General features: G+C 48.5%; 3 protein-coding genes across 3 annotated transcripts in view; 1 reads left to right on the top strand and 2 right to left on the bottom strand.

Annotated features, from left to right (window-relative positions):
• The window catches only part of ITPR3 (inositol 1,4,5-trisphosphate receptor type 3), a 43,471-nt gene extending 40,275 nt beyond the window's left edge, over nucleotides 1-3,196 (top strand). Inside the window, exons 55-58 of the mRNA XM_052815362.1 lie at nucleotides 261-426; nucleotides 1,132-1,292; nucleotides 1,817-1,978; nucleotides 2,315-3,196. Coding sequence (XP_052671322.1) covers nucleotides 261-426; nucleotides 1,132-1,292; nucleotides 1,817-1,978; nucleotides 2,315-2,383 — 558 coding nt within the window. The 3' untranslated portion in view covers nucleotides 2,384-3,196. The remainder of the gene's footprint in view (nucleotides 1-260; nucleotides 427-1,131; nucleotides 1,293-1,816; nucleotides 1,979-2,314) is intronic.
• A 1,112-nt stretch (nucleotides 3,197-4,308) lies between these two features.
• On the bottom strand, nucleotides 4,309-8,153 carry LOC128154571 (ubiquinol-cytochrome-c reductase complex assembly factor 2). Its single transcript, XM_052815404.1, has 4 exons — nucleotides 7,939-8,153; nucleotides 5,637-5,711; nucleotides 5,209-5,278; nucleotides 4,309-4,487 (listed from the first exon to the last, which is right to left on the bottom strand). Exons 1-4 carry the CDS (start codon nucleotides 8,074-8,076, stop codon nucleotides 4,393-4,395), a joined length of 378 nt encoding a protein of 125 aa, XP_052671364.1. The 5' UTR covers nucleotides 8,077-8,153; the 3' UTR covers nucleotides 4,309-4,392.
• Nucleotides 8,154-9,440: 1,287 nt separating this feature from the next.
• IP6K3 (inositol hexakisphosphate kinase 3) lies at nucleotides 9,441-25,058 on the bottom strand. The gene is made up of 6 exons (XM_052815369.1): nucleotides 24,418-25,058; nucleotides 19,468-19,795; nucleotides 14,291-14,513; nucleotides 13,076-13,248; nucleotides 12,264-12,439; nucleotides 9,441-11,009 (listed from the first exon to the last, which is right to left on the bottom strand). The coding sequence occupies exons 2-6, from the start codon at nucleotides 19,664-19,666 to the stop codon at nucleotides 10,539-10,541; spliced, it is 1,242 nt and encodes a 413-aa protein (XP_052671329.1). The 5' UTR covers nucleotides 19,667-19,795; nucleotides 24,418-25,058; the 3' UTR covers nucleotides 9,441-10,538.

Genomic DNA, 25,058 nt, shown 5'->3' with positions numbered 1-25,058 from the left:
CACGCAGGGACCCCTTTCTTCTGCTAAGTCCTGCTGTGTTTACTGCTGTGCAGCTGCCCTCCCTCCCTGGGAACTGTGACACCTCCAGCTCTATCCCCCACACTGTCCTCCAGTGCTTTCCTCCTCTCTTCCCTTATCACACCCTTTATTCCTCCTCACCCGGTACCCTCAGCCCATGGCCCGTTTAACGAGGCAGCATGGTTGGAGTGGCTAGAGGAGAGGTGTGCAAGACGCACATTTATCCCCTTCATCCATTACAGGAGTCCTTGTTCCCTGCTCGGGTTGTCTACGACCTCCTCTTCTTTTTTATTGTCATTATTATCGTCCTTAACCTCATCTTTGGGGTCATCATCGACACTTTTGCTGATCTGAGGAGCGAGAAGCAAAAGAAGGAAGAGATACTGAAGACCACCTGTTTCATATGTGGTGAGTTCTGGGACCTCAGTGTACAGGAATTGCCTCAGAGCTCTTCCTCTCTTCTGAGGTTGAGGGAAGGAAAGAAGTTTCAGCTGGTTTCTGGTTTTCGTTTGGTTCACAGCAAAACTTAAAATCTGTTCACTGATGGGTCACTGCAGCGTGAGGAGGCTTAAATAAGGATACAAACTGAGAGGGGAAATTATCTGTATTGTTCCTCACCTTCTGTTAATGAGGTGTTAAACTAAAATGCCACATTGTGGGGTTCTTGTCGCTGTGCATCTATCACTCAGCCAGTGGAAAAAAAGCACCACGTTATTAAGGAAACAAAATACAGAAAACGTTCTGGAATGCTTTCAGTCATCGGAAGGCATCCAAAAAAAGGGGGAAAAACCCACTAAGTCTAACTGCTGTTTTCTTAAAAGATCCACTGGGTGCATTTTATGCTTTTAGATACAGAGGCAGGAAGCATAGCTAGTAGTACTTTAAATACAAGCCATCTGAATATACAACTGCGTTATTATTTCCCCCATTTTGGATGCTTGTTGTGTGCTAAATGCCAACTAATTATTAAAAGCACTTCTTGAAAGTCACACCTGGGAGAGGATGCAATTATCTGTACTTCCTTTCACATTCATTTGCTTGCTCACTTCTTACCTTCTCCTCCCCTCCCCATCTCCTCCCTCCACCTTCTCTGTTCTTGACTGCCTTTCCCAGGACTTGAAAGGGACAAGTTTGACAACAAGACAGTGTCCTTTGAGGAACATATTAAATATGAGCACAACATGTGGAACTACTTGTATTTCATCGTGCTGGTGCGAGTGAAGAACAAGACGGACTACACGGGGCCAGAGAGTTACGTGGCACAGATGATAAAGGTACGTGTCTTCTCAGGGTAGCTCTTTCACTACTGCAACCTGCCTACCCCGGGGAAATATTTGAGAACAATGGGCTTGCCAAAGAAAAACAGTTTTGAGAAGGAGCTTTTGGAAAATATTTAATAATATTGTTGTGCCTTGGTTCATTCTTAGCTGGTTATTTCCACTTAGCAATCTCAGCCAACAACACATTGTCTATTTGATGTTTTGTACTGTGTATTTAAGGATTGAACCAAGGGCAGAACCAAGCAGTAGAGAGTGTGACTTCAAGGTGATTTCAAGGCAAGAAGGGAGGGAGGGGAGATTTAGAAAAGAGAAACTTCTGAACTCAAGCCCAGAAGGCTGTAAGAAAAAAACTAGAACCGTTCGTTCGTGGAAAACTCGCAAAGATACAGACAAGACAAGCCTTTGAGAGTTTCTTTAATCTCTAAGCATAGGCAGGCTTCCTGTGAAATCCTACCAGGTCCGTTCCCTCCTCTTCACCCCCCTCTCCCTCTTCCCATTCTCCATGGTCACCTTTCCAGAACAAGAACCTTGACTGGTTCCCCCGGATGCGAGCCATGTCACTGGTCAGCAATGAAGGGGAAGGGGAACAGAATGAGATCCGAAACCTTCAAGACAAACTCAATACCACGATGAAGCTGGTGTCCCATCTCACCTCCCAGCTGAATGAGCTGAAGGAACAGGTACTAAACACTTTTAAAAATAGGAACACTTGAGGAACACCTGACTGTAGAAACCCGCTGTCCTTGCCAAAATAGACACCGATTGCAAGGAACAGGAGGCAGAACCAGCTCAAGCCAGTACAACTTCAGATACAAAGCAAAGGGCTCCTGCAGCTCTTTCTGGGGAGGGTGGGGACACTTGGGACATGTGCTTTCTGATACAGCTAGAGTCCAACTCCCAGGGTTTTCTGGCAGATGCTTAAAGCAGCCTAGTCAGTCACACACTTGAAGCGCATGTTAGTGAATAGAAAGAAGGCCTGATTTCCTACCTCACTTGTGTCCTTGTTTGAACTCTAGATGACAGAGCAACGGAAGCGCAGACAAAGGATGGGGTTTGTGGACGTCCAGAATACCATGAACCACTAAGACACAGAAGAAGCATCGGCTTCGCCTGCTGAGGGACTACACATATGTATCAGCTAACGAGGCTGCTTATTTCTGGGTTCCACGCATGGATGTCACTGTCAGAGAAAGACGGACCATGCGGAAGGGCTTCACAGCCAACATTTTCCTTAGAGTGCTTGTAAGCAATTCAGGAACCAGGGACTGGCCAGGATTCCTCACAATACCTGGACCCACACTGTACTCTAATGCCCTTGTAGGAAGATAAATTATACAGGACTTTTATTCCTCATTGCAATAACTCTTTATTTTGCAAATGCGGAGGGAGGGTTGTATCTTTATCTCCATGCGCTACATTCTGATGGCCTCTCCCTCAGGTGTAGTGTAACTAGCTATAGGGCTGCAATATTTAACTTATTCCAAGAGTGGCACTAGTACATGTGGATCTTTGCAAACCAGCCATCGTATTTGCTGTGCCTGCTCCATGCTGATCCCTCTCCATTTAAAGAATTCTGTTCATCACTGTGGTGCAGTAAAGAGGAGCTAAACTCAAGGAGACGGATTTGTTAATTTAACTCACCAGATGAGGATGAGTATCCAAGCTCGTACTAGTGTGAACTAGTCTTTTGCCTTCTGTGGACCAAGAATATGTGGGCAGGAGTAGTAGGAAACTGCAGGTTTACAGGAGTTCACTGTGAAGGGGTGTCCTGTGTTTTAGTTTCATCTCTGGTGTAATGTTTTACTTTTTTTTTGTTATTGTTGTTACTTAAGAACTGAAGTGTAAATTGCCTTAACTAAATTAAATACAAAATCATGTTATAATAAAAACTTAAATGGTAAAGAAAGGTCCCTTCCTGTGCACTCTGGTATGTAATGGGGCCATTATAAATGAAAATACAGAACAACCCAAGGACCTGAAGCCAAACCACAGCTGTATTACCCAAGGTACTCCACAACTCAATACTCTCGGCTCCAGATGTTAAATGTTAAAATGTAGTACGATGCTCCAGTCAGAAAATGAAGAAGAATGCTACCATGAAGAACTACCTTGAACACCAGCCTTGTTTTCTGAAGCTTTGGATGAGAGCCTGCTGCAAAGTTTCAAATTCTTTCACTACTTGCCAGGAAAACACTGTTCAAATACATAAAAAGGAGCAGCTGTTGGTGCTGCCCGGAGCCAAGCAGAGTCCTGGCATAGCTGTGTTCTAGACACTCATCCTTCCGAAGCCAAGCAGTGCTGCAGCCACCCCAACTGCAGTCCTGTGCCTGTGCCTCCCAAGAATAGACACTGATGCAAGCATTAAAGCTTTAAAAAGGAATAAAAATAGGCCATATAGCAATGGACTAATTACACCTGAAATTTGTTTATGGCCCTATATACCAACCTGTCATTAAAACCTATCTTTATCCCTCAAAATGCAGTAACCCATACAGAACCTTCTCTCACACAGAGGGAAATCTGCATATAGCTACCTCGACCAGCAACACACCACTGCAACATTTGATTGAATTCTCAAACTCTTACACTGCTCCGCTGTCACCATGGTAAACAGTCACCCTCGGTCCTCTCCTGTGTCTTCTCAAAAGGAAAATAAATGTGACGACTAAAGTTATCCCTCCCTCAATTTCACTGTTACCAGTGCTAACACAGAGAAACACAAGCGTACCTACATTTTCACATCATCACTACTGTTATCTTCAGAAGCAAATTTAAAGCTAACATGGTTGCACCTACTTGCTCTGTGCATCTCCTGGTTGTTCCATTTCTCGCAATAGAAAGGATCAGGTCCTAACATCACAAAAGTTCTTTCCTCTGCACTACATTGCTCCAATATGGTTTCAGCACAGATGTGTTAAGCTATCTATCTCCTAGATTTTCAGGAAAAAAACCAGAGGGGGCACTAAATATGAAGGGTGTAAGGTGCGGGTCTGAAGAAAAATGCTGTTGCTAAGAGGAATAAATGGTTTTATTCATCATGGCAACATACAGTGCTTTAGGAATATATACAGCGGAGAATCTGGGAGTTAGCCTATCACTTCGAGTCCTCCTCAGGTTTCTTGGCATAAAACTTCTCTCGCAGTTTTCTCCATGTCCCTTTTTTCATGTCTTCCATCTGTTTCAGAACGTCTGCAAAAGGAGGGGAGAGAGAGATGGGGAAAGAGGAAGAAAAGCAGAAGAGCAAAGGAATGAAAGCCCTCTTATAACAGCTTTGCTTTATATATATTTTCCTTTTTTGACTTTTCATCTTAACGAATTTCTATGTCAGGGCCTGAGGCAAGTTTGTTTTCCCTTCCAATCAATTGTGCGGGGAGTCCCTTACCACTAACAACTAATATTCACTTTCCATGCACTGCAATCAAAGTTAGGAACTGGAGCAGAACAAAACTGTGCTAGCTTCCTACACTGCACTTCATAAAGGATCTGGCTGAGAGTACTTCTGCATCGTGGTGCCCTGTCTTCTCTCAAAGTCTAATACAAAAGAAGAAATACTGAAGGGAATTTGAACATGGTGAAACAGAAGCTGAGATACATTTCAGAATGACGTAGCAAATGTGCATTTCTTCCACATAGCTCCTGCTATCTGATCTCAAAGAGCCCTTGCAAACCCTTTGCTGTTCCCACCCAGTGCAAAATACAATCAACTTTTTGCCCTGATAGATTACTGAAGATCTCCTCAATTATTCCTGAACTTACTCCTCATTAAACATCCAATATACTTGCACAGCAGTCCCGTTCTGTCCTTTAGTCACAGGTGTTTAGTAGAAGGGATGCAGTGAACACCACAAAGACTAGAACGTACTTTATCTCCTGCACTGACTTATTCTTAAATCAAGCACAGTAATAGTACCTGTTGCTAGTATCATCTTGCAATCTTCTACTGTCACTCCAGTGAAGCTTGTGTCTTTCAGGCGTGGATACTTCACAAGCGAGCAAGTAGGTGAGAGAAGGAGAGAGGAAAAAAAGATGTTACTTGTAGTGCATTAAAAAAAGGTAAAAACATCACCATATGGTAGAGTCTGAGCTCATTTTCAGTCAGGCTCTAAGAATTCTCTTCATCCATACCAAGAACTATCATCTGCATTGTTCACATGTGTCACAGAGGCCAAGATGACTGCAGCTTTCCTGGAGTGACCAAAAGCGCCAGGTAGTGCTGCATCCACCTGACCACTCACTTGTCTGTTCAACATTCCCAGAAACCCTGCTGGACGAGGCAGCAAACTGCAGTAGGTGGTGACACCCCCTAAAAGAGGGATGATGGCTAATGCCAAAGCTCACCTTGTTTTTGTAGTAGTTGGTGTGGATTCTGACTAAGCTCTCATACATTTGGTCACAGGTCTCAGGGTCAGCAATCTGGAAAGAGATAAAAGTATTACACAAGTCCTACTTTAAACCTGATAGCAAAACCCACCTCGTTTCAAGGCTTGTGAGAAGGACAGTCAAGGAGCAGCTTAGGTGACTTCTCAGCGCAATGCAGGATGCTGGTGACCCCTGCTATGCTGCTCCAGAATGCAGACCATTTTCTTTCCCCTCCACTTCTCACCAGCTTGGCCTACAAGACTGAGGCATGTGACTTCCAGAACGGACCTTAAACTCTGCTCTAAAAGATCTGACAGATCAACTGTGAATATACAGTTAATGAGAATACTGCTGGACATTTTTCTTTGCACCTTTATTGGCCAGTGCTATGAAATCTGTGAGACTTCTTGCTCACAGGCCAGTTTTGCCACCTGTTTCATTCTAAAGCATCAAATAAGACAACATACTAGGATGGAAGTTAGAAAATCCCGGTGCAGGCTAAAAATAGTTTATAATTGATTGGGGAAAAGCAGCATGAAAGACACTGAACAGCTTGTGAAGGGTAAGTGGATTTCTATTTCGGTCTAGTAAGTTGCAAAGACCTTGCTAATACCTAAACCTCTGTTAGGTGCCTTGGACAGGTGCATCTGCCTTGCAGAGCCATCTATTTAGCAGCATGGATGGCACATCATCTTGGTTTTCTATTTTACAATGGGGGCCAACTCAACCAGAACGCTGCATTGCTGCTCGATGACATCAAACATAAAAGATTAAAATGGATACACGAATAAGAATAGTATCAACAGAAACATGTCAGCATAAAATGACACAGCTCATCTGTCCTTGGGACACTTGGCACAAGTTCAGTGCAACGCGGGTAATGCCTCCTCTGTGCAAACTAGGAAAACTAAGGAAAGGCTCTCCTTATTCAGTAGGTAATGGCTGCTGCAGGAGAGAGGATATAGGGACAGACAGTCAAGAGTAAGCACCAACACACTGCAGGAGATCTTCAGCTTAACATATCTTGCAGCCACATTTCAAATGACCCCGTTAATGTTTTAAATGTTTTAGTAATGATAGCAGAAATAGCTATTAAGTGGGTAGCAGAAACAGTATTTCCCCCCACCCCCCACCCCCTGTAAAATCAGCATATGTTATTCCATGTGAATAAAACAGACATTAGACTCATAAAGTATCCTTTATGGTTCTAGTTCTTTTCTCAGACATTCCTCCTGCTGTCTGCCAGTACATTTCCCTTTGCTGTATTAAGCCTTTATACATACAAATTGACATCAGCGCTGCAGGCATCAATTTAGATTTTCAAGATGAGTGGCAGCTTTGGGATGTTGTAGCCAATTGGTGCAGCATATTCAGCTGTCTCGAGCATATGAAAAAGCAATAAGCACTTTCTGAAATGTCTGCTGCAGACTGTTCTGGTGACCAATATAGAATTAGGTGCTTATAATGGCCCCTTGAAGTAGAAAATGCATATGTGGAACACAGTTTTTATGCTAAGAAAGGGCACATTCACATTCCACAGCACCACCTCCAAGCCTGTAAAGGTCTGCAGCCCAAGTCAAACATTAGCTTCTCTAATTTATAGCAGCACCAAAGCCTAAACTCCAACACAATTACAACTGTAGCCAGAATACAGTTTTATAACTGCTGCATCCTAACAGCGCCAGGCAATGTTGCATTCCACTATGTACTCCACAGTGCATCGCGCTATCATCCTATCATTATGGTGAGAAAAACACACTTAATTAACTCGATTCCAGCACGGTGCTGACAAATTCACAATGCTTTGTATCCTGCTCCCATAACCATGGGAATGGGGTTCTCCAAAGCACACAGTGCAAACGGTGCAAGAACTGGCTATAAACCACAGCTCGTTCTATGTGAGGAACAAGCAACGCGGCTGACTGGGGCTTGTGTTTCACAGACGAGCAGACGGTTGAGACACCGGCCTGTCCTGGGCCCTGAGGGAGGCTCGGCGGGGTCCCGAGCAGACCCGAGGGCAACTCGTTTCACAGCGGAGCCCCGCAGGCAGAACCTTCTCCTCAACCGCAACCGAGCGAGCTCGGAGGCGAGGGGCGCTACGGGAGGAACCCCGTATCAGCACCGAACTCCTGAGGGTTGAGCCCAAAAACCGTTAAACCGTATCCCACCCCCCGCAGCCGGAGGCCGGGAGAGAAGAGGCGCCTGCGCGGCCCAGGCCCCGCCTCGCCGCCCCCACCCCGAACAGGCCGCCGCCGCCGGGGAGCCCCCTCCCCGCCCTCACCTGCGTGTTCTCTCCCTCACGGAAGGCCTGCGCCACCCGCTGCCTCAGGAAGACGCCCAGATCCCGCTGCCGCTTCGTCTCCTCCACCGGCCACTCCTCACAGAGCTTCAGGAACCGCCGGTACCTCGTAGCCGCCATCGCTACCGGCGGGGCCGGCCATGAAGGGAATCACGTGACCTACGGCAAGCGAGAAGGGGGTGTCAGGCGGCGTTGCGCATGCGCGGGGCCGTCCCCGGCGGGCGGGAGCGGTGGGTGCCCCTCAGCGCTGTCCCCCGGGGGGCAGCACCCAAAAGAAGGGCTGGGGGGGTCCCAGAAGGCTGCCCCATCCACCTCCTCGCCCCGCTCCCGGGGTTAGTCTCGGTGAGGACTGGGAGAACTACCAGGCCAGGCCCTCCCCAGGCCCAGGCCGCTAAAGGGGCGGGGGTCGAGGCCTAGGGAGCAAGGCCGCTCTTCCTGAGCGCTCCGAGGACCACCCCCGGTGGGCTCACAGGCTGCCCTCTTGTTTGTGAGAGGCAGCTCATGAGTTAGCCTGGCTTTGCCGCGTTTATTTGCTAGGTTGCTGCCTACGCTGCCAAGCGTCCCGCTTTGCGCCGCTGGCAAAGGGATCTTGCTCCTGCGGTGTGGCAGATGCCCGGGCCAGGCAGCCAGTGGTGTGTAACAGCTACCTTCATGCTTGGTGTCTGACTGTTTTAAAACCTAGAAAGTCTGCTTATTTTTCCCCTTCTCTACGTGGAGCGCATAAAGTTGTACGCTGGCTCAGAGCTCCTCCTCTCGGCAGGCAAATGGTTAAATAATTGATAATCACATGCTCATATATAAGGGGTGAAAAGGAAGGGAGCGAGCTGCTTTCTGTCACTATTCAAGCAACAGGTTGCCATTTTCTTTCCAGGAGCAACAGCATGCAGCCAAGGGGGGTGTTTGGCTCTGCTGAGGAGGGGGTCTGGCTGCTGGTGTCATGCTTTGAGCCTTCTTCATCCTTCCCCACTTTCAGACCTGACATCCCGGCGCATGCAATCCCGCAAGAGGCTCAGCAGTGATGCAGGTGCTGAGGTGGGTCTGGATAAACCCCATCAGCAGAGCAGGTAACAGCCACAATTAGCACTGATCACAGGACCACGGTGCAGGCGTGTGAGCCAGGACAAGTGATGACTCAATCCTTTCACTATTGAAGCGGAGTGTTTGTGGCTTTTTTTATAGTCCTCTGAGTTTGTGGGCAAGAAATAATGCAACCCTGTGAACAATATCCAGTGAATAATGAGGTCTTCCCAGATGGACTTTAGGCCAAGTAAAATAATGCAGCTGGGCCAGATGACTTAAATTTTCCGGCTATAAATTGTAGCAATTCACCAGCTGTATGCAATAAAATACAAGTGAAGAAGTCTCCCTTGAGATCTGGTGTTTAAACCTGTGGAAATAACAACTCTCTTCAAAACATACAGCCCTAAACAAAAGATAATGTAAGTTAAGGATGCTGTGGAAGTGAAAAAGAGATAGACAACAGGTGAGAGTTACTTAGACAATTTTATTTATATCCCCACTCCCCAGTAATGGGGTTCTGTAGCTCTGTTCCTTGTGTAAGGACTTCTCTTTCAGGTTTCCCACACCATGCAGGAAGGAATTATGTTTGTTCCATAATAATAAAATCTGTCCGCAAAAGCTGTAAACATTATTTTGAGTCTTTTGTTATTATCTCCTTCAAACACACACACAATATTTGTATCAAAGAATTTCTAGGTGACCTTTAATGTTTAGTCCCTGACTCAATCTCAGACTTTTTTTTTTCTTTTTTTTTTTCTTTTTTTAAGCAAAAATACCTCGACGTGAACGTTATTTGTGACTGGTATCTGACAGAATCATCGCTTTCCCATACTTCCAGCCCCTACGGAGCCCCTTGCTTAGAAGGTTTCTGAAACATGCCCTGTTATAATCCCACAGGGATATTAAACCTTTGCGAGGTCCAGTTCTTGGTCTGAGGTCCCCCTGCTTTTATACCTTAAGCAGCACAGAACCTCTGGAGCATCTCATACGCCTGTGTTTCAACACCCGCGCTGTACGGAGAACACCTGACCATCTTGCAGCGCTGGGTGTGTGGAGTGTGAATGTCAGGGTGTGCATTTTTCTCTCCCGCTGTGTCTTTTTTTTCAGCTCGTAGCGTTGAGCATGAGTTGAAAGTAACGCTGCAATCTGTTGAGACCTGCCAGCTCATTTTAATAGTCTCACTCAAATGCACAATATCTCCTTAGCCTGCTTGGTTTCGTGAGCGTAGAGGTGAGCAGGTCCTATTTTATCATTAAGACTCCTTCAAGTAATGCTTTCTTTTGGCTCACAAATAAATCAAGGACAGCAGTAAAACAAGAAAGGAAAATAAATCTTCTGATTGATTGCAGGCAGAACAGATTCTTTCAGCTCTTTGCTTTTTACGCTTGAGTTCAGTAATGGCACGTAGCGTTTTTTGCACTTTCCTAGCAAGCTGTCCATGCTCTCATTCCAAACCGTGCACGTGACATCCAGCAGCTGCGAGGGTCCCATACAGCTGACCCAATGCGGTACTTTTCAGGGCTATCGGTCACTAGTAAATCCAGGCTATTTCACAGAATTTGTCATTTTCCTTCTGAGATATTCTGAAGGATTTTGATGAGATTCTCCAGGCCAAAAATATAGCCGTGGTCTGGCCCGTCATAAGTGGTGTGATTGCATTTGGAGCCTTTAAAAGTGGTGTGGGCAAAGTCTATCATCCGGACATCAACTCTGGAGGGATTAGGGCCGTGTGACGTGGTGCAGTTTGTTTTTTGGAAGTGAAGGTGATTATCCAAGGGTGCCGTGTTCTCCTTGTGCTCCTGTCCATCATAAATGATGAGAAGTGAGCTGGAGTAGAACCTGTAAGAGCTTTGCTTCCTAATGACAGAAAGCAGAGCTTTTAGCCGCAGGATGATGGGCTCCAGGAGATCTGTTCGGAGGTGGTTACCGTTGCACAGGAACTGGTGCAAGGTTTGCCTGAATCCCTCAGGTGAGAGTTTCCTTCCGTAATACTTATCTTTGCAGAGAAAATGGCCAGTGTCCGCTTGGTAAACCTTGAGGCAAGAGAGCAACAATCCAGATTCAGTTGTTCAGTTTTCCCAAAGCTCTAGATTTCCCCCTAATCTAAAAAGTTCAGAGCCAAGCTGAGGAATGGGATACAGCTCCTCTGGAGTCTAGCAATATCTGGGAATGCTGGCAATGTACTGCAGGCTTCTCGCTGAATCCCACCTCCTGTCTTTTCTGGAGATTTAAACTATTCAATTTAAACCACTAGTGCAGATTCTTGTTGTACTGCTATAAATTACCCCTTTGTGAAACCCAAATAGCTGTAAGTCATAGCCGCGTCACTAGTGATTTACAGCATTTTCCCTCCGGCTATGGTAGGAGTGTGCAGTAGTACAGGAATACCCCAGCTTTGTACCTTCTCGCAATATGTAATGCATGGGTAGCAATAATCTTGTTTTCTTAAACACAGAGAGACAAGATGTAGACAGAAATTTGTATGTGAGGCTCTGGTAACACTGAGTAAGAAATGAGGGAGTGAATTTAGAATTAGCTCACACGCCAGTTGTAATTTAAAGGATAATCTGCTCAACAGAAGGATGTCGGAGACCAGAAAGGGACACAGGGTTTGACACCGAGTGTTTTTGCTGCTATATATGTGCTTTATAATCATCATTCTCATAATTATCCTGCAGGCACAGCAGAACAACATTTTGAAACCCGCTTGAGAAGTGTGAGTGAAACAAATGCGTGGTTTCGGTTTCTAGGAGGAAGGGCAGCGATTTTGAGCAAAAGGAACCATAATATTTAGCACAAAATAAACCCCTCGCTCTTACGGCGACAGGATGAGATAGCTCTGCGAAGGCAGGAGTGGGGCAACGGGATGCTTTTTTGTTTTTCTTTTTTGTGCAGCAGCCAAGAGCTGAGCATGAGAGGGTCATCTGTGTTCATGTACAGGCAGATTCTCAGCTGGGGTAAACTGGTTCCGGCTGCTCATACTGGTGGCAGTGGTGTGGGGTGATGCTTATGCAGCCACCACTTGTGAAAGCAGCCAAATCTCCAGAAGTCAAAGAGGGGTACGGGGAAAGGGTTACCCTATCTGTGCCATGTTCTACATCCTAAGCATCCTCTCCTGTTTGAGGACAGGACATACAGCAGGGGGGCCAGTTCTTCCAGCCTATATTTGGTGGGAGGTAAGAATAAAACTGCTTCAATTTACACCAACAAAGAGTCCTTTTAGATTTCCTGCTTGGTTTCAAGCCATGTGTTGGGCAAACACCAAAAGGACCGAGGCTTCATCTTACCTGCATCCCACAGATGCGAACGCCCAGAGACGCAGAGGTGCTTTGTTCACACTTCTTGATGTGCCGGGCTTTCTTCTCCTCCGAGGCATCATCGCCATGCTGCCGGGTTCCCATCTTTAAGTCCAGGATGCAGGGATAGTTGTATTTTGATACCACATTTTCGAGCAATAGAAACTCTGAACATGAGTTAAGGGAAACCCAATACTTTTAAATTCTAATTGAAAGAGGTCTTAAATCAGAGCAACTGCTGACGCTCTCCGTAATAGCTCACAACTGTAATGAGACTTTCTGAGCCAATTTTACCAACATGTCATTGCTATAGGCCCCTTGCTGCCAATTTCAGTTAATTTACTGTAGTACAGTCCTACCAATTAAAGCACCAACAGCTCTGTTCTCTAGTGACACGATAGCCCTGGGCTGTCAATCCGACACCTTGCCTCAGTGCTGTACTCACTCCAGTGGGTGTGGGGGAAGTTGTTAAACTGTATTACTCACATGACTGGTGGGTAATGAAGTGTAATAGGAAAATAAAAGGCGAGGCAGCTGCTAATTCCTATATAGTTGTGTTTTTAAATGTATGCCAAGGGGATCCTTGACTTATGCTGAATACCCTTTATGGGAAGTGGTTTTTTTTCTTTTTCTTGTTTTTCTTTTTATTAACAGTGTGAGAAGATAACAGGGCAACTATATTCTGTATTTTCCCAGAGACTGGGCAGGGGAGGGATGCATACCCCTGCAATAAAACATACACTGATTACAAGCTGTTACTTGTAGCCAAGACTATGCTGGAGGGGAGAGAGGAAAAAGGATACGATGAAGTTTGTTCTCATTATGCTTGGAGGACATGCGGTTCAGGTGCTGCCTGTGACAGTGCAGTCCCCAGGGGTTGTAGCTGTTTCTTTCTGGCTGGTTTCCATTTGCATCTTCCAAAAGTGAATCTGTGCGGTACTGAAGGTCTGTCCTCAATAGCATCTTCCCCGGGCAGCTAGACAAAACACACAAAAGTACGTGTTTGGTTTATAAGCTCCAGGAGAGAATATTCTCTCCTCTCCTCTTTTGTAGAGCCTCAAACTTGATAAGGTAAATTTTCAGGGACTCTCAAAGGAAACATATTCATCATGTCCAACCTGCGGAGATCCTTTGTTACTCCGTAAAAGTAATTTTCAGAAAACCAGCTATTGCTGGGTGCCAATATTTTCTTTCATTCTAATTTCAAAGTGTGCTTGACTCCTACGAAAAGCGCTGTTCATAGCACCAATGACCAGGAATGTCTATTTATCTACCTAACGGGCACAACACAGGCAAATTGTCCAACAATAGGAATGATTCTCAATTTAGAGGGACTGGCTTCGAGAAGGGGAGGGAAGGAGCGATGAGATTTGTTCTCCTTGGAGGGTCATTCCTTGGTCTCGCTCATCCAAAAACCGTAACTCCCATCACGCCGAGGGCAGCAGTTTCACGGTAGCAATATTGCACCCTTCAGTCATAGCTGACCTAGGTCTTTTCTGAACCAGTTGAGATGAAAGATGTCGTGCGGAAAGCCTCTGCAAGCCCTAAGGTCGCGGTGTGCTTGCAAGCACCGCAATGCCTTTCAGAGACGGCTCTCCCCTGGGACGAGGACAGGATCGAACCACCTCGAGGCTGCTACTTCTGGCTGGTTACCAGCAGAAGGGCATTACGTGCTGTGTGCTTGATGGCTGTTCTCATGGGACCTCTCCTCCTTTTGGAGCATGCTGCGCTCCGAGGAAACAGGTTTAAAGCAGAGTTTGAGGCACATATTTGAGCAACAGCATCTCAGCGGCAGCCAAAGCTGCCCCGCTCCATCCATAAGCCGGGGAAGAGATGAACCATGAAGCCACCAGGCTGGGCTTTGCTTTTCTTCAGCTTGGCTGGGCATTGCTTTTGGCTTTTTTGCCTTAAACCAGGAGTTGTGCAACCAAAACCATCCCAGTTAGACCGTGCCCAAAGCGGCAGGCGAGGACCAGGAGGAGATTGCAGGGAGCATCCCACCCAGGACAGACCCTCACCTGTCTTTGAAGGTCTTGGTGACCTGCGTGTGACTCCACTTGACGAGTGTGTGCTCGCTGCCGGTGCCGGTGCTGGCAGCCCACTTGCATTTGTGCCATATCGTCACCGAGGAGTCGCCGATGGCGTTATCCAGCCGGCCGCAGCTCTCCGTCTGCAGGTTGGGGCTGGCGATCAGGGTCAGGTTGCCGAGGCTGTCCTTTTTGAGGTGCACGGAAACGATGCCTGGACAAAAAGGGGGAAAACCAAATGAGAATGAGATTCACCTGGGGGTTACCATACAGGCTTGGCCACCATCTGCACCAACCTGAGGTGGTCCAGCCTTCCTGAAAGGGCTGGTGCTTAGCAGGACAGCTGCCTCCTCATACTTCGGTGGCCTCTCACACTGATCCCACTCTGATTTGAGGCCCAATAAGTGCCAATAAATAGTCTGAGACCCTGGAAAACAGCCTCAGGCTTTTCTAATGTTCTGTCCTCTCAAGGCTTGGCTTGAAACCTGCCTCCTCTGAATATCATGTTCCTTCGTCCTCCATCCCTCCGCTCTCTGCTATACCACAAGTGACCCAGCAAAGACCCCCGCGTTGGACCGGGAGCTCCTGGCTTATTTATGACAAAGGATTTAGGTATCACTTTTTAAGACAGGGCAAGGTTGGAAATGCTTTTCATTGGCAGGAAGCAATGGGAGGGTTGGGGACAAGGAATTTTCCAAAGACAACCAGCATGCCAACTGCTTCCTTTAATTGGAAAGCCCCCATGAGCAAGGGCAGAGGCATGGGCATGGGCTGGCAGCGCTGCCCGCATACGTGATGCCCATACATTGTCATGGTCGTATCCTTCCCCAAGCACCAAAGCCCAGCACCCAAACAGCCCACGCGGGGACCAGACCCTCACATGTCCGGTGTTCACACACGAGGGGCAACGGGACCGTGACAGGAGATTACTCCTTTCCACCCTAAGTGCTTAAAACATCATTGTGTATTTTAGCATTGTAATTTTCCCTGACTCTAACAGGAATCGCAGGGCTCAAATGCCATTCAGCCCATCACATGTTTAACCCAGTCTCAGCCCATCCCTGGCATGGGGACGGCTGCCTCCGCAGTCTCAAATGACAGAGCAGGAATGGCCGTGGCTGGCATAGCAGACGGCTCTGACCTTTCTGGGAAAGGCTGATAACCACAGTCCCGCTCCTGCAGCCCTCTGTCAGGCCTGTCTGAGCCTCTCATGGCAGCAGAAGCATTTTTAGAGCATCGCCCTTTGGGCCTCCGAGGGGATGCCAGCCACGTGAGTCGTACCCTGCTGCTTTCAAGACTAGCTGCAGTAAGGCAGGTCCAAAAGAGGACGGGCAAGGCTGTTGGACCAGCAAAACTCATCACTGGAAAGAGCCCCCGTTAGCAACACGTGGAGCTGGATTTTATCCAACTTCCCCAGGGTATCCTCACTTGGTCTGTTGGGCACTGCGGGGAGATGCATTTCGGCAGCTTTACAAACAAGGGAGCTCTGTTCTCCCAAGTAAATCTGCCGAAGCAAATAAATATGCAAACTCCCTTCTCTCCATTTAAAGTGAGATTATAGTAAGTAAACACAGACACAAGGATTTGCCCTCTCTCTCTGCGCAGAGTCCTGCCTGCTTGAGTTTTGCTGACTGGGGGAGGTTTTCACTGCCTGAATTGCAGGAGCCCTGTGTGACTGCAGTCACTGGCCACCTCCGTTAGACTCGGGGTGCCCATTCCTCCCCAGGTCCTGCACCCCAAAACCCTGCAGCTCCAGCTGTAGTCAGATGCGCTTCCCTCCTGCCCTCTGTACAGCCCCTCTGCTCAGGTAGCACAACCATTTCTGTTCGCTTTTGCTGTAAAATCAGCATTAATCCGAACAGTGTGCCATGACAGGCTCAGTTAAATCAGCTAATTTTGCACTGAAATGGGGGAGGAATATACACAGGCTGCTCTGCCAAGGGAGCTGGGGGGCTGGAAACCTTAATTAGGGGGTAAGTAATATTTTTAGCTATCTATCTCAGTCCTTTGCTCATGGTGATGGTGAGCACAGGGAGCTCTGTCTTCCTCAGGCTCCAACATTACCCACCTGATCTTTGACTGAGTCCCATTCGTAAAAAATCCATATTACAGATACCTGAGAGCAAGCAAAATTCCTACCAGCTCAGATGCCTGCTTTGAATTTTCAAGGGAAGTAGGCAGGAAAAAAAGCCAGTGTATCTTTTGCCTAAATCAAAGCCTTTTTATTTTTAAAAAGTCACTGTGAGGCGAATGGAGTCCTCGATTCCAAATCTAGCACTATGCCTCAGTTATGGCGCTATAGCAGCCTGTAACCTTAAAAACTGTCCCAGTTACATATCTGCAAGTCAATGGAGCTGTGCTGATTTACATAGTGCTGACAATCTGGCCCTAAAAATGTTATATATAGCATGAAACTAAGAGTTCTTAAGTATCTTACATTAATATGAAAATTAATGGGGAGATTTTCAAAGGCAAGAATGAGCAGTTAAATTGCAAGGGAATGTGATCCTCTCACTCCTTCCTGTTGAAAACTCTGTCTTCAAAAACCTACGTCTCAGCCTGAAAAATACATTTGTTTCTTGGTGTGCTTCCATACGGGTTTTGTGTATGTCCTGCAAGTGACCTACGTATGCAAAACAAATCTATAACGCATGGCTACTGACCTTCTCTTTTATTGCACCAAGAAAACATCTATCTGGTAGCAAAGGTGTATTTAGGTACTTGTCTTTGCTGGCCTTTTAGTGTCACCAAAGCCACAATGCCTCTCCTGTCCAGCACCAGCGAGGCAGCCAGTGGGTATTTATGGGTGCTGTCACCATGCTGTGGCATCCCAGTGATCCTCAGGAGCATTTTGCTATGTCGCTCTACCCTCATGGATTTATTTTTAAATTTACAAGTGCATTTATTTACTGCTGCGGGCAATAGGAACCTGAGCAGAACTGGGCTTGAAAACAAGTCCAGCATCCCCTTGCAAGCTCAGCTCGGGGCAGGCAGAGGTTTGCAAGGGGCTGGTGGGGAAAAGCCGGTCCCAAGGACACCAACCTGCCTGAAATGGTTAAGCGAGCGGTAGACATTTTTTAAGCAGCCGACTCGGTGTTAGATTGAATGATGACATTTGATCAACGTTGCACATAATGTCATCATTACATAATGGTCCCCGAGCCGCCCCCCGGCAGCCTAAGAATAGAGATGAGGAACACAGACACGTGTGAACGGGTGATGAAGACCTCAGGATTATTCCCCCTGATGCTCATCCCCCCCATCACCCTCGTGGGAAAATGTTCCACCTCTAATTTGCCTGGCATTCAGGGCTGGGACAGTTATAATCAGAGTAAAAAATGTGTGTGTGCCCAATGCCAAATTGGAAAAGAATTGCTATTTAATTACCCCTCATCGCAAAACTCACTGGGACTTGTAACAGAAGAGAAAAGGAAGACAAAAAGGTATTAATAACCGGGCCACCCCTGAACTGATAAGCTGGGCCTGCTTAACATCTTTATTAGAGAGACAGAGCAGGGCCCAGCTCTCCAGCACTGAACCCTGGCCCCGGCTAAAGAAAATTGCTTAGAGGAAGACTTGTTTTCATTCTTAAGCATCTTCTTAATATTGTCCCATAAATCTGCAGAGGCCCCTGACTTTCTGGGAAAGGGAGAGATTGGATTGGAAGCACATCGAAATCGTGGCTGACACTTTGAGCTCTTTTCTGTAACGCTGAAGGACCAAAAGATATTTTAAGTTTTTACACGACAGCTGAGCTTCTCGCTTCTCACAAAAATCCAGGGTCATGAGCTTTACGAGCAGCACAAGTCTGGCAGTAAAAGCAGAAATAGTGAGGGAATAAGAAAGGGAGAGAGGGAGGATGTCTTAAAAAAGTACTAGGACCCCCCCCCAGACACCAAGTGCTGCTTTTCAGTAGCTAAGCTGAGAAATTCAGCTGGGAAAGTGGTTCAGGGCAAGGAGAGTTAGGGACAGGGGAGGTGTTTGAAGGGGGGACCAGGCAGTGATGGGGGGCACAAAGCAGAAGGGCAGGCAGGAGGTTCTTCCCTGTCCTGGGAAGGTTTCACTTGTGGCAGGACAGCTCCCTGGATTTGATTTTTAAGAAGTTAAGTGGTCTGTACCTCTGGTTTCCCCGGGACCAGTGCTCACAGGAGCGCTGGGGGGAGCAGGGCTTGGCTAAGGTGGAGCACCCAACAAAGGTGATGCTTGGGCTGTTTTTTGCCCTGGGCTGTTTTTTCGGGCTCGATATTTCATGGTGGCCCCAAGGATCTCTCCCCCAGCTCGTGCTAGTGCCAGCCCTGACCCTTTCCTTGCCCTCACCGACTTCTCGGCTTCTGACACAGACATTCACCTCCTTTAAAACCAAGGCCTGGAGCAAGGGGGCCACGCACGTGGGGCAAAGGCACCCTTAGCTCTGCTCCTGGTACAGAAAACCTTTCTTATCAGGGGATGTTAATTCAAAGCTCTGCTGAACAGAGCACATAATGTGTCAGATCTTGGGAACCCTCTTTTGAACAAGACTCTCCTAGTCCCTGCTTTCCTGCACCTATTCAGCGTCGCCATTCGCATGCCATCAGACCAGCTTATCTGGGGCCACGATGTGCAAAATCCTCAAAGCAAACACTGTTGGGAAACCTCATCCTATTCCTGCCCCCTTTTCTGTGTTTTTTCTGTGTTTATTCTCTCTGTCCTGCTCCTGCGCTGCCCAGGCTCTTGACTGCCTGGGAGAATATCGTGTTCATGTGCTCAGCCTCCGTCTTCTCATGCCTGTCCCCCTCAAGAACAGACAAATTTCGGCCCTATTTGACATAACGGGACTCCCCAGTGTTACCAAAGCCGACCATGGCAGCAAGGGGATGGGCAGAGAGGAGGATGTCCTGGTGCCATCAGCCAGCTCTCAACCCTTATTAGACATCAGAGAGTCCCCCCAGTCACAGACACCCAGGAAACCCTCCCAGTCTCACAGACCTGCTCCTGCGCACACTCTCACCCGGGAAGCATCCTTGCTCAGCAAAACCTGCGCTAGTGATGGGGCTCCACAGCTCAGACCCAGCCCGACCGAGCCAGCCGGTACCTCCCGCGCTGCCACCAGTCCCCTTATCCCAATCTCAGGACTAATCCTCGCGACAACACTTCCAGCCCTTAGCTCCTTCCCCAGCATCATCCCTTACCTTTGTACTGGGGCGTGAACTGCCTCATGGCCAAGGGCAGCGCCTCGTAGAAGCTCAGCTCCTGCGAAACCAAGGGCTTGCAGACCGTGTGCTCGTCGTACTTCATCATGCTCATATGGCCGCCCACCTGATGGACAAAGGGCTCCAGGAGGACGGCGGTCCTGCTCTCGCTGGCGTTCAGGGGGCTCTGTCCCACCATGGTGCTGGGTGAAAGGCGGAGGGGGGGGCTTGCTCCCCTTTAGTAGCAGCGAAGGGGGATCGGAAGAGGAGTTTGGGACATAGTGCGCCGGGCCAGTTAACACCCACTGCGGGTTTTCAGCGATGGTATCTGCAAAACAGAGGGTATCGGGGAGTGTGAGAAAGGGGGACGAGCCACCGCAAAGCCACCATCTGCGCCGGCATCCCGGCAGGGCTGGGAGCACAGCCTGGCCTCGCACTGCCCGCCGCAGCCGGGGCCGGGCATGGAGGGAGCAGCCGGGTGGGATGAGATCTTTAAGTGCCCAGGGGCTGGCACTGTCCAGAAAAGACCCAATTTAGACCTGTTGGGTGCAAAAGAAACAGAGGGGAATGATCGAGAAGAGCTATCGAGTTAATGCGGCGGCCTTGTCAAAGCAGCTGGATCAGGGCATTCCTTGGACCGGTAATGTCAGGTTATTAATACGCTGTATTAATGACACCCCTTGCTGTGAAACAGCCCCAGTTTGCCTTACAAGACAGCGTTAACGATGGTCTTAGTCCTTCCCAAGCTAGGACATTCCTTGCAAAGGAGATTTATTAATAAAGCCTCTGCAAGCTCACGTCCCTGGGCGGTCCCTCGCCTCTTAACACTGCTGATGGGGTTAGCAACATTTTCTGCACCTTCTAAAGAAACCTCAGTTTGTGACGTTCCCTGTCATTTAACACCAGAGCGTTAGCAGGAGCGTTTCCTCCACTGTGCTAACACGTGGCATGAGGACATGTCAAACCAGCACCGAGATGGTTCGCACCCAAGCGCTGGCTCCCCTGAGCTCTCCAGCCCTGCTCTCTGCTACAGCCCGAAGGAGCATCCAGCAAGAGATCCGTTCCCGATTCTAGTCCCTGAGAGAAATTCCTCCTTAATTTTGACAGCAACAAGCCCTGGCTTTAAAACAGTAAGGCAGGAAAAGCATGGACACGGACCACATCTGTGCCATACTGCCTCAGCAGCAGCACCCTGGCTTCTTTTGAAAGCACCCAGCAACACCCACTCCTTCACTTTATTCTTTGCAAGAAGCCCATGGATGGCTCTTGCTCTGGTGGACATCGGGCAGGGGAATCCCATAACCACTGAGGAAGACAAAAAGGCAGCTGAGCTAATATTTACACTGGAGAAGCAGTCTGGCTTCATACTACTGAGGCAGTAAAAGCAGAGGAAGACACTCCAGACCCCAAACTAAAAGGGATGGGGAAAAAATAAAATCATCATTTTGAGGACTGGTCCATGTTCCAGCAGCCCTCAAAAAGGGGTGAGCAGAGCCCTCGTTTCCCTGCCCCGTTAGCACGGGTGACTTTCTCCTTGTTCCTCCAGCTTCAGCATAGCTTGGGGAGTTTTGCATCCTACTTTTGCTAGCAAAACCCCAGTGCAGTAGATAATAACGTCTTTGGAAGATCTGTTTCTCTCTAGCAAAGCCCCCGGGATGTGTTGCGGGGTGAGTGACACCACCTCTGCCAACCCCAAGCCTTGCTGGGGCCGGGGCAGCACCATCACCCCCTCCTTAACCAGGAGACACAGAATAGCAGAGGGATGGTGGTACCTCCCTGCTCATGCCAGGAATAAACCTGGAGTTTCCCATCGCGGGCAGCCAGCTGCCAGGCTGCTCCGGGGTCTCTGCAAGCAGGGCAAGGCTCAGCCTTTCCTCCAGAGCCAGCACTTGGAGCCCGACCTGGGAGCTTTAACCACTGAAATGCAGCGTATTCCTCATCCTGCAACAAAGAGCCAAAGCTCTGCTGCTTAAATTTCCCCTTCACGCTCCTCCTGCTGCAATTAAACCACCAAGCAAACAAGCACTCAGCTCAGGTGCCCATTTTGTTTTTTGCCTGGAGGAGTGGGATGACGTGGGTTGAAGGCAAAAAAGGACGAGAAGAAACACTCCTACCTTCAAAGCACACGGAGCAACTCCTTTACCTTCCCCCAAGGTGTTTGGTTTTTCCCCCCCCATTTTTCTATTCTTTCGTCACCACACACTTTGGAGAGGAATTTCTACTCTACAATTATCAGCCCTTACCGGTGCGAAGGGAACAAAGCCAGGCCACTTAAACAAATGCTTTACAGCCAGGGAAGAAAGCAGCTCTTCAGAGCTTTTCTAGAAGTTAATAAAAGCATTTAGCATTTTGTTAAGTTGCGGCAACTCTTAAAGAGGATTTCTCCCTTGAAAGCTGTAGGTTTGTTGTGGTTTTTTAAATTTTTCCCTCCTCCCCTCCTTAAAAAAAAAGGAGAAAAGCAAAAAGCGAGCAGATTTGTCATAACACCTCTTTGGAGCAGAGCATGCAACATGACTTCAGTCCAGAATTTATTGCTTCAGAGACAGTCCAAGGCTGAAACTCAGCTGACATAACACACAATTCTGGCAACCTTGGCTTTGCGAAGAGAGTTGGAGGAAAAAAACCCACAATTTGATAAGGCTCTTATTGTTTTCTCTTAAGCAAAACTTGGAGCAAGATTTGCAGTAAGAGAAAGGGGCTCTTTTCATTTAGTTTTTGTTCTGAAGCAGCTTGTCCGTTCGGAGCAGATAAATGTTACCACAAACACTTACTGAGCTGCTCTGAGCTACTCTGAAACAAGACACTCTTAAAATAAATCACTTCTGCTGGCTCAAGTTATCGCGAATGCCAAAAGATATTTACGTCACTAAAAATACACGGAATTACAGATAAATCTGTATCCTCGAAAACAAAACCAGAAACCTTGAATATTCTTCCCCTAGCTAAAAAAAAAAAAAAAAAAAAAGCAACCCAGGCACTGCAGATGAAGATGAGTCAGAAAGTATTGGGGAAGGAAAATACAGAGAGCTCCCCTCTCCAGAAAAAGAAACCAAGATACTTTAAAACATCTGCCTCTCCCTGGCTCTTCTCCCCGGTGACTGTCAGAACACACCACCTTCCCTTCCAGTGCATCGCAGCAGCAGCGCTGGCCTGAGCCAGACTTTATTTTCTAACGATCGTATATGTGTAACGAGGACCTGCCAGGCTGATCGGCACCGGCCAGGTCACGGCTCTGCCGGCAGCACAAGCCAGGGCTTGGGGGGGCACTGATTGCCGGGTACCGTTACCCACTGCCCTGCTCTCATTTAGGGCCAAATGTCAAAAGAGTCTGAGCTGAACAGGTTGTTTATTCCCAACTCTAAGCACAGCCAAAAGAAATCAAGCAGATTAAATTCTCTAATCTTTAATTAGTGCCTACTCCATCCTGTCCCAAGCAGAACCGTTGCGGCTCTGAGTCTGACATGGGGGCAGAACGCAGACAGCCCAGCCCTAGGAGAAAGCCCATGCCTCGTAAATGCCTGGAGTCCTCTTAGCAGAAATACTTTGGGATATTAAAAGGCAAAATCACTTTAAATACAAGTGGTCTGTCAGCATGGGACCACATTCTTAGGTCTTACATATTGTGGTCAGCACGTTCCCCTCTGGGGGACCCAGCTCTCCGGAGCATCCCAAAGCACCGTGCTGCAAAATTGGGTTTCAAGCACTGCAGGGAGCTGCTAATTTTTTTTTTTTTCTTCATTAAAAGGCGAGAAAAGAACATAGCTGTTAACTTGAAGAGATGTGTATATCCACAGCTCTTGGTACGGCAGCTGACCTGGAACCAAAGCCAGCTCCTGCACCAAGCACCAGCCCAGCCCAAGAGCGAGGTGTGGGTGTGTTTTGCAAAGCCCCGTTGCCCCATTTCCCTTCAGTCTTTGGCCTCGAGCCTCCAGAATCCACAACGCCTTTCCATAAGAAAAATCCTACCAGTTCCAGCTCAGCACCCATCCCAGCACAGCTCGAAGCAGACTCGGGCTGTTTGCACAGGCAGGCAAGCGGCTGCAACCCTCAATGAACCTTCAGGTCTGCCTTTCCTGCTCTTCCCTCGACTACAGCCAAAGTCAGAAATAGTTGCAGGGCAGCACCATGCTGGGAGCGAAAAGCTCAGGTCTCGGCAAGAAATCCAGCTCTAACCAACCTGCCATAAATCCTTATGTGCAGAAACCCTCAGCTCTTTTATCTTATGTTTCCTTTCCCGAAAGAAAATGATGTTCGTAAAGTTGATGACTGGTCCCCACGTCCCTCATGAAGAAGATGCAAAGATTCAGTTTGCTGCACTGATGGATTTATTTGGCTGCTTTGCGGGAAGCAGCAGGATCTATGGGGAAGGATAGAAGTCGCATTATCTTGGGCTGGCAGGGTGCTGACAGCCCCCTGCCCACCCCCCAGGGCTGGCATGGGCATTGGGAGATGGTGTGGGGCAGCAGCGGGGCTGGCGAGGGCTGGGCTTCCCGGTGGGATGCGGGAACGTGCCTTGGGACCGGGGTAGCAAGCTTGGGGCTGCCAGCAGCGCCGCAGGATGGGGGGACACGGTGCCACCACACCCTGCAGGAAAGGGCACGGGTCCCCTCGTCCCCCTGCCTGATTTCTGCCTTTCACACCACCAAACACCATCTGCCCTTTTGCTGAGCGTCCCCACGCTTTCCAGCAACGCCACGAGCACAACAGAGAACCAAAAACCACCAGGCTCATTTTTTGCAAACCCCGTGTTGCTCCAGAGGTTCACACCAACCCCCCAGGTGCCGGCTGTCCCTCTCGCTCCCGTTCCTTCCCGCAAGCCACGGCTGTGCTCGGAGCCTTCCTAATAATATCCCACCCGCTCTCCAAAATCCAGTGCTTGTTCATCCTGCCTGTATTCATCCTGCCCTGGAAGGCAGCTGGTGCTGATGCAGAAGCCACCCTGGACCTCACCTGCTGGGTTTATGTGGCCAGCCCGGGCTCAGCGGCGAGTGTGGGCTCAGGGTGCTGCACGGGCTGGGTTTCTTGCTGCTTCTCGGTGTGGTTCAAGTACGAGAAATGACGGAGCTGGGGGAGCCTGCGGACATTTGGGCCATCACCTGACTGCTGCCGCCGGTGTTGGCAAGCGCCTGGTATGTCCAGCTGACAGCTGAGCTTTAACGGGGGGAGAAACACCCTTGGGTGTTAAAGGAAAACAAAGCCGCGTGTGCGAGAGGGTTGAGGATGAAGGGAGAAGGGGCCAGCCATGTGGTAGGCTTTCCAGAAAACGTGGCCATGTTCCAGCCCCCTTGTGCAATAGTCTGTCCAGAAAAACAACTGTTGCTTTTTTCCAGCCTGTTTTCCACCGTACCACCTGCAAAAGCCCCCCCAACCCAGCTCAGCCCCACCGGTGTTTATCACCTCCCTGTGGGAGAGGACAGGGGGATGGCAGTGGGAGCGGGATGGACACCGGCTTCCCGGAGCTCCAAGCAAAGAAACCCATCGGCTCTTTGCTCCCTGCGTGGGGGGAACGTGCTGGGGTGATGCAGGGGAGGACAGGGCAGAGGGGCTGCCGTTGCTGGAAGGAGGTGGCAAGAGGAGCTGGGATGCTGTGG

This window comes from Harpia harpyja, chromosome 19 (genome assembly GCF_026419915.1).
Source record: "Harpia harpyja isolate bHarHar1 chromosome 19, bHarHar1 primary haplotype, whole genome shotgun sequence".
Classification (NCBI taxonomy): domain Eukaryota; kingdom Metazoa; phylum Chordata; class Aves; order Accipitriformes; family Accipitridae; genus Harpia; species Harpia harpyja.
Note: the sequence above shows the minus strand (reverse complement) of the source record. Positions and strands in the feature narration are given on the sequence as shown.

What these genes read in the sequence shown, in the direction of transcription:
- LOC128154571 (XM_052815404.1), bottom strand. Translation starts at nt 8,076, where the DNA reads ATGGCGGCTACGAGGTACCGGCGGTTCCTGAAGCTCTGTGAGGAGTGG. An exon ending in GTGAGGGAGAGAACACGCAG is followed by an intron (nt 5,712 to 7,938) that starts GTGAGGGCGGGG and finishes ATCTCTTTCCAG; the next exon opens with ATTGCTGACCCTGAGACCTG. An exon ending in CCAACTACTACAAAAACAAG is followed by an intron (nt 5,279 to 5,636) that starts GTGAGCTTTGGC and finishes TCGCTTGTGAAG; the next exon opens with TATCCACGCCTGAAAGACAC.
- IP6K3 (XM_052815369.1), bottom strand. Translation starts at nt 19,666, where the DNA reads ATGGTGGGACAGAGCCCCCTGAACGCCAGCGAGAGCAGGACCGCCGTC. An exon ending in GTTCACGCCCCAGTACAAAG is followed by an intron (nt 14,514 to 19,467) that starts GTAAGGGATGAT and finishes CTTTTTGTCCAG; the next exon opens with GCATCGTTTCCGTGCACCTC. An exon ending in TTCGCATCTGTGGGATGCAG is followed by an intron (nt 11,010 to 12,263) that starts GTAAGATGAAGC and finishes TCTTGCCTCAAG; the next exon opens with GTTTACCAAGCGGACACTGG.